Genomic DNA, 8,066 nt, shown 5'->3' on the forward strand with positions numbered 1-8,066 from the left:
CGTGTTCACCCGCAAAAACCTTCCACGGACGATCTCGCGCCGACGATCAAACCCCCAGCAGACTCGCCACCAGCCTATGGGATAATGGAGATGATCGAATTCCATCGGGAGCCCGGTACGGCACGTGAGAAATCGACAAGACGCGGTACGTACCGTTGTAGTTTCGTGAAATCGCAGATACGTCCAAACGTTAAATTCGTCGATATTTTGGAAAATACGTGTATGTACGCGCGCGTATTAAACACGATCTCTCCACGGTATTAATAAGTTGGTTTTTCTTTTAAACAACACGGATAAAATAATTTGTCGAGGAAGATGACCGAGTTTGATTAATTTCGGCTAGTTTTCAATACGCGTGCGGCCAATCACGGAACCTCGTAATGGCCCCTGTAGCTGTTGCCTCTTTGCCTAATGTTAGCCCTTTTAAAGAACGTATCATAAATTGCGTAAAGCGAAGGCGCACCGGCTTTTATACCACGTTGCCCGAGGCGAACCGTTCCCCTTCTACTTTGCCGCCTTTCTCTCCTCCAGCGAGATCCGAAGACGCCCTTGCGCGCCGTTAAAAAGTGGCATTTCGGACGAAATATAAAATTGATAAAACCCACACCATACTCCCGGGGGGCGTAAATCTGCGATTCCCGACGAATCTTCGTTAAAGAGCGATTCCTTCGTTATCGAACCATCGTTGGATTACGAGATTTCTAGATAAATTAACCTTCTCACGAGAATCAATCATAGCCGATGCATATTTCTCACGCGGTGTCGGTATCCTCTTACGTGCCGATACCGACACTAGCGATCAAAGCGCGGTATTTCAGACGATTCGACTCTGCAGCGATTCCTTTCTCCTCTTCTCCAACATCGACTCGTGACTGTGAGATATTACAGAAATTCGAATACAAAAGTCCCAAGATTTAGACAACTTGCGTTCCTTCCGAACTGCCGCTATTTTTTCGTCGCTATCCATACGGGCCACGAAACGTATCGCGAACTCGATCGCGGTGGTATCGTATACGACGTAAAAGACGCGAGGACGACGTCTCTTTGTTGAAACGTTTCGCATATTGGCCGCCGCGACCGCCGCCGCCGCCGTCGGAAGTACCGGCTCGCGTTTTCTGTATCACGCTATATGCAAATGAGACATATGCTCTCGCCGCGCCACATAATAAATTACTCGTGTAGAGATCGCCGGTGTATAGGTGGGCCTAAAATTACGTACTGGTCCTGCCAGGGACACACACGGATGGACGAGGCCAGGCCCCGACCGAAACGTGTAACGAGCTATGGTGTCGGTGTGCGCGCGACCATCCACGTCTGGTCGTCTTACGGCTTATGGGATAATACGTGCCTCTTACGCGCCCCTCGAACGTAATGCCAAACTGTCCTTTCGTCAGGGAACGGGCTCTCCCTTTTATTTCTTCTTCTGTTGCTCTTTTTTTTCTCTCCTCTTCCTCTTCCCTTTTAAACCCGACTATATCGGGCGGCGTTCGTCGTGAAATTTTTTCTTCCTACGCCACCGGTACTAACGCCACCGTACGCACGAGGTAATTGGTCGAGAAGAACGGAAGTGCGGCATGAAAATGATGAACGACGTCTTGATGCCCGAACAATCCGGCTGTCTAAGGACGCGGCATCGTTTCCTTGTCATTAACGCGCCACCAACGTGTCAAGGAATATTGAAATCTCCAAGGATATCGGCCGTCCGCTTCTTCCTACCGCTCTCGTTTATCGCGTTACGCGCCTTTCTCGTATTCTTACGAAAGTGCAGGAAAACGAACAACCGAATCGACGTCTCGCGACGTACGAACCTCGTTGTAAGGTCGTCGCGTCTTCTTTCGTTAACGCGGTGCGCCGCGTCGTGACCGACAGTCGCAAGATACACGTAGGCTGCGTTTCAAGGATACGAAACAATGCAACATTTGGCCACGTATCTGGGAGAATCGGTCCTCTCCTATGGCAGCTGCGATAAGAGTTTCTGGAGAAGCGCTTGGAAATCCGCTTTAGGCTACCCCCGAAGAGCAAGCTGCTTGTTTACGTGGCCTGTCTTTCGAGAAAAAAAAGATCGTTTCCTTTTCTCGTGCAAACACGGCGGCGACGCGTAGCATAAGCCAACGGCGTTGTAAAACAATTTGCCCAGGCTATGGCAAACAATGGACGATCACGAGGATGGTCGTTTGAAGAGAGTTGGAAAGGTTTCAAGGTCCATGGAAAGGGTGGCTTCCGTCCGTAACTTTTTCGTTTCGTAAAACCCTTAATTTTACGATGATTATTGCGAGTTTCTCTGGCCTTTTCGGCCATTTTAATCCCGCCAACGATGCCAAGTTCAATCTGCGAGGCACCGTAGGTCTCGTTCTGGGTTACGGAAAACTGGGTTTTACGATCCGAAACGGGACGCGCTCGGAAAAGGGCACGTGTTTGCGCATCTACGCTTCCACGTCGGGTAGTTTTTGTTGCTGCAGGCAATTGGATTACGGAAAGATTAGAGACGGCCGCCGCACGGCCTCTCTGTTTGCGTTGTCGATTTCCCAAGATATCGTCGGTAAATCCAATTCTTTTAAGGGTTAGTTAGCGTGCACTGAAAATTTTCTTTCGGAGCAAGACTCTCGTGTTTATTGCATCTTCGACGAAATTACAATTCCATTAGGACCTGGAGTGCCTCGATCGGATGTTCCGACGATCGGACGAGGGTACAACTTTTACTTAGCCCATCGTTTTTCGTCGATACTCGCACCCTCCCCCGCCCCCCTTAAAACCTACGCCGACAAAGGGGATCCAAAACAAACTCATTCATGGGGAAATCGTTCCAACTCGCAAGACAAACGTGTACGATTCCAGGTTTAGCCGCGTCTATTCGAGGTTAACGATCCAAGATGACTCATGGATCAATCCGTTTCCCTTTATCGAGATACGGAATACGCAACGTCCGATATCATCAATGGCGCATGAGGTTCGCACACGATGCGTACCATCATCCAGCCTGTCCCTCGTGTACTATCAATCGTGGCCGTCAACTGGTCGTCTCAAGATTAATACTTCCGCGTCTCCGGGAATCGCCGCGCGAAACAAGCCCAACACCAACGATATCGACTACCGTTTCGTTTCGAGTACGAGCCAGCGAGTAAAATCCAAGCCACGGTGAAAAATGTCATCGTCGTTCAATTACGGCGCATCTTGCAACAGACGGTAAGAGCAGCTACTAATATTAGTAGCGTTCGCAGAAGCCTGCTTCTGGAAAGTAGCACTTGGTATGTGCTCGACGACGCTCGTGTGCGCGCTTTTCTCTCGTCTCTAAATACCGTAACAGCCTATCCAACGAAGCGGCGCCTCCACCGGCTTCATCAAAACTACTTACATACTCGCTCTAATCGTTCGATGTTCGCTCGCTCGCGAAACAAACAAATCTCGTCTATCTGTTATCTAAGACTCACTCCGCATCGACCGTCTTTCGCCGGGCGGGTATATTTCGTTGTTCCAACGAGAACAATACGAAGGATTTATGTTGCACGCGCATTGTCACAGACGACGGGTGACGAACAGATCGAGTGTTCGCGTCGTACGACGATCAACCGTGTGTTCCGGTGGTTCCGGGATGAACGCAACGTGCCGGGACGCATAAAGGGAAAATCGATCGAGACGAGCATGGGTGATTAATATTTTTGATAATAGCGGATGTTTGCGGATGAGAAGAGGGTAAGAGAGACAATTCGTGGGTTAGAAGGGGAAGAGGATTCGATTGGTCGCGTCGTAGGAAACAATGATAATAGCAAAGTATCGTCGGTGGTATCGGCGAAAGAAACGAAAGAAGCGAACGTACGGCGGTTATCGAGGTTCGGCGAGAAACATCCATCAAAATTAAGGTCTGCATTCATCGATGATGCCACGATGGGAACACAAAAGCGGGCCTCCACCATTAATAAAGAAACCGTCCATTCGTTTCTATTAAGAGTCGTTGGCTCGACGCGGAATTTGCATGTGCGAATGAATCGTGCTAGGCATTGTTTCATAGGTTACACCGGGATATCGTGACGATACGTATACCGCGACTGAAATACGACACACGTAATCAGTTGCTCCATCATGCTTCCGTAATAATTCCTATTTTTGCCGCGTGCACGATTCGCGTTCAACGATTCTCTTTGCGAATAAATTCCGTCAAGTGGTGATACAGGTAGATAGTAGCTGGTGTGCTCGTCGGTGACGACAGCTTACGCAACGCGTGAAAATCGTAGCCTGTTACGAAAATGCTCACCTTGACTGTGCTCGCCGGCGTCGAACGTTTTGCTGGTCATTTGGAACAACGCGTCCAGAGGACTTCCCTGTCCCGTTGTCCTTTTCCCGTGATGCCCGCTCTGAGAGCCGTGCTGCTGAGACGTTTTCCTCTTGAACTGTTGCTGCTGTTGCTGCTGCTGTAACACCGGATGATGCAGTCCAGGGTGCATACCGTGGTGCAAACTGTGGTGATGATGATGACCCAATGGATCGGGACTTCCGGAATCGGAGACGGAGCTCCTCCCGGACGAGGACGAGCTGCTAAGAGGTGGTTCGCTGATGGAGCCCGACATAGACGCCAGGGACATACCCATCAAAGAAAGATCCCTCGGCGTCGTGGAATGGTTGTGATGATGATGCAGATGGTGCTGATGATGAGACTGCTGCTGCTGCTGCTGCTGCTGCTGCTGTTGCTGGAGATGATGGCGGTGATGGTGGTGGTGGTGGTGGTTGAGATTCGACTCGACCGTGTCCCACGGACGTACGATTTTCGCCTTTGGCCGATGCGATAAAATGTCCAGAATGCTGAAAGATTTTACTCCTCGTTCGTTCGTGTCTCGATCCCTGTCGTCTTCCTCGTCCGAGTGCTGCATCTGCACCATCTTCAGCCGTTTCAAGGGTTTGAAGTAATCGTCCGCGGCACCGGCCGCCGAGGCACCGTTACTGCTAGTCCTGCTATTCGCTTCCTCGTCGTCCTCGTCGTCCTCTTCCTCGTCTCTCAACGTAGTCACGGAGTCGCCGCCGCTGCTCTCGTGGGTGCGCAGGCCTCTTCCGTTTGACATTCTGTAATCGCCACTGCGAGAATAACTGTCCTCGTCGTCGATCACGGAATCTCTCGGGTAACTCCTTCGCGGGCTCAGTCTCTCCGCGTACTCCTCCCTCGATTGGGACAACCTCTCGTCGTCGTCCGCGCTGGGAGCGACGACGACCAGAGGCAAGGGGCTCGGGCAACCCACCGAGATCTCGTCCTCGTCGTCCTGAACGTCGCCTCGGCCGGGGGAGGCTCGGCAAGGTGTCCGTCGGTGAGCCGGCGATCCTAGGCAGCCCGGCGTCGTGGCGCTGGAAGACACCGTCGTCGACGGCGACATCGTGTACGATTCTGTCATTTCCGTGGTGCACATTCCTGACGGACGATCGTCGGATCCCTGTGACGCGCGGCCGATTCTCCGGAAACGACGTAAGGAGCCGACGAGACGAACGATCGCAGGATCGATTCAATCGACGGTCAACGGTTCACACGCTACACCCATACGCGAAACGACAACATTCGCGAGTTTCTCAAAATCCATCGACACTGAAATTTCGTCCAACACTTGGCCGCATTTTCGCGCTAGATTCTCCGACCAAGTCGTCGAGAGTCTCGTTCAGACCGGCTGCTGCTGGTCCTCTCCGATCCAACGAGTCATCGTGTGCTTTTCGTACGAGGCAACGCGACCGCCGCTCCACTTTCCGACGCAATTTCTGCTTTCAACGATGCACCGTCATTGTAATTCCCGCTGATCGTCCTCAGTCATCGTTTCAACGGTCCCTCTTACATCACGGTAACCTCCTACGACTCCCACCGTACTGTCCGTCGTTGCGTACCTGTCATCCTTGGATCCTCGTCGAAACGATCTTCCTTTCCAATCGATTCTCGCACGATTACCAGAGGACACGAACGAGAAAACGGAGCGATCCAACGATACGTACGAGGATTCGTCCGATCCCGAGGCACTCAGGCACCACCGTCTTCGCAGTCGAGCGTCTTCCTTATCGTCTTGTCCACGGTCCACGACTCGCACTTTGCTGTCAAAACGAGTCCGCTCCAAAACGAGTCCACTCCGAAACGAGTCCGCTCCGAAACAAACGCGGAGCGTTGTCTGACGCTAGAAACGGAATTTCACACGCGCGTAACGCTGTCGGACGTCTCGGTCGCGACACTATCACGGCCTCGTAGCACACAACGATCCGAATAGTCCGGTGATCCCGTGGTCAGACGCGAGCATATCGAACGTCGGTTCCGTAGACGCGGACGAAACGTCAATACGTGGATGGTAAACGAGCTACGGGATTTCGTGGCTCGCTATCAGGCCAGGCCAAGCCAGTGACTCGAAATGGTACGGGGACGGGTATCTCGAGCCGGTGTTCCTGCGGGGGCAGGCACTTGGCTCTCGACCGCCTCGAACACGACCGGAGGAGGGAGCACGATCGTTCGAATCCCCTACTACGTCTGGTCGGTTCGTGCACCACCTCTGCCGATGGGACGTTCCTAGTCGGCGTTGCATGGGCGGCCTCAGGGTTAGTCCTGCCTATCCAAACCCCCGGTCAGGCCTAACCGTATCCCCTTAGACACGGCAAAATGACGCTGCCTCGATGGAATTTTTACGAGACGTACTTAACGTCCCGTGGCGCTGCTCCACCAGCCTTAACGTACCCCGGCCCTTTCGTCCTTCCTTCCTTCTTTCTTTCTCTTCCTCTTTCGCCGCTTCGTCCCTCCCTCGGCTCGTCCTCCTTCCTCCACGACACGCAGTACGTAGCGCTCTTTCTCTCTTTCCGGCTCTACTATCTTCTCTCTCCTTTCTCCCCTTTGTCTCTCTCTCTCTCTCTTTCTTCCTTCGTCCAAGTTGACTGCGAACGTGGGATTGACCCTCCACGACGAAAAGCTCGCCTAACGAGGCCCACCGTGATTCCATCCCACCCGGACTGCCGATATCCAAGTTCCGCTCGGCCGCCACTCGCGGACCACCGCTTACCAAATAGCGCGATTTCCAAACTCGCGTTCGTCCACGTTCTCTCGCTGGCGATCGTCTTTCATTCTCTCTTCTTTTCTTCCTTTTTTTTCGTCTTTCCTTCCTTTAGACGTCGTCGCATCGTCCGTGTATGGTCCGATTCTTATCCGAGTTTCTCCGATGTTGCTTCGTTCATCGACGCGTGAACGGACACTGTTGCCACGATGCGAAACGTCCTTTATTACCACATACATATCGCTTTATCGCTATTACTCCAACTTCGGTACAAAGTGCTTGTCACAGTCGATCACGGTAATGGCAGAGCAATCCCGTTCCATTTCATCCATCGATAACAAAATCTACGTACACGCGCGTACATTTTCTCTGGTAAGAAAACAGAAGCAAGAAATCGGCATGATCGAGGAAGAAATTCGTTTCTACGAAGGCCGACCTTCACGAAGCTCGATACGATCGCAGCTCGTATTTACTTCTTTTATGGATGTTTGTTCCTCCGTAGCGTTGTCTATCCAAATCGAGGTTTCAGCCATTGACGACGATCGATCGGGACAAGCGGAAGTCACCCGCGGTGCTCGATGGCGAACATGTTTCCGGAATCGTTGGCAACGATCGTCGTGTAGGGTCGGTCGAAACAGGCAGGGGCGGGGAGGGAGGGAGGAGAGGAGTGGAAGGAATCGTCGACCGAATAACGTCGTTTCGAGCCGCGCTCGTCCGGAACGAGTCTAGAAAGGTATCTCGCGACTATTACATACAGACTATTATCCGCGATCGGTGCTGAGAATCGATTCACTCGCCATGTAATTGTAGCAATCTGGTCGACAACTAGCAGCCGACACGACACGAAAATATCCATCAAGCCTCTTGCCACAGAAGATCGAATTTTGCCCCCTTGACCGCTTCACAGTTCGCTAGAGAGGACCTGTGTATCTTTCGTCTCTCTGCCCTTCCCACTGCCTCTCTTTCTCTTTTCGTCTCTATCTTAGGAACGGTTGCGTGACTTTGGAGTTTCACAGAAAACGCCTCGCTCTTCGTAAATTAATTTCCATTCGGATGGACAAGCTTTTGAAACGC

At 52.0% G+C, this 8,066-nt stretch overlaps 1 protein-coding gene across 1 annotated transcript in view; it reads right to left on the reverse strand.

Moving 5' to 3' along the window:
- Positions 1-7,481, reverse strand: part of LOC117154805 (uncharacterized) — a 44,179-nt gene extending 36,698 nt beyond the window's left edge. The window contains exon 1 of the mRNA XM_033330098.2: positions 4,250-7,481. Within this exon, the coding sequence (XP_033185989.1) occupies positions 4,250-5,390 (1,141 nt within the window). The 5' untranslated portion in view covers positions 5,391-7,481. The remainder of the gene's footprint in view (positions 1-4,249) is intronic.
- Positions 7,482-8,066: the final 585 nt, after the last annotated feature.

Source organism: Bombus vancouverensis, chromosome 7 (genome assembly GCF_051014615.1).
Source record: "Bombus vancouverensis nearcticus chromosome 7, iyBomVanc1_principal, whole genome shotgun sequence".
Lineage (NCBI taxonomy): Eukaryota > Metazoa > Arthropoda > Insecta > Hymenoptera > Apidae > Bombus > Bombus vancouverensis.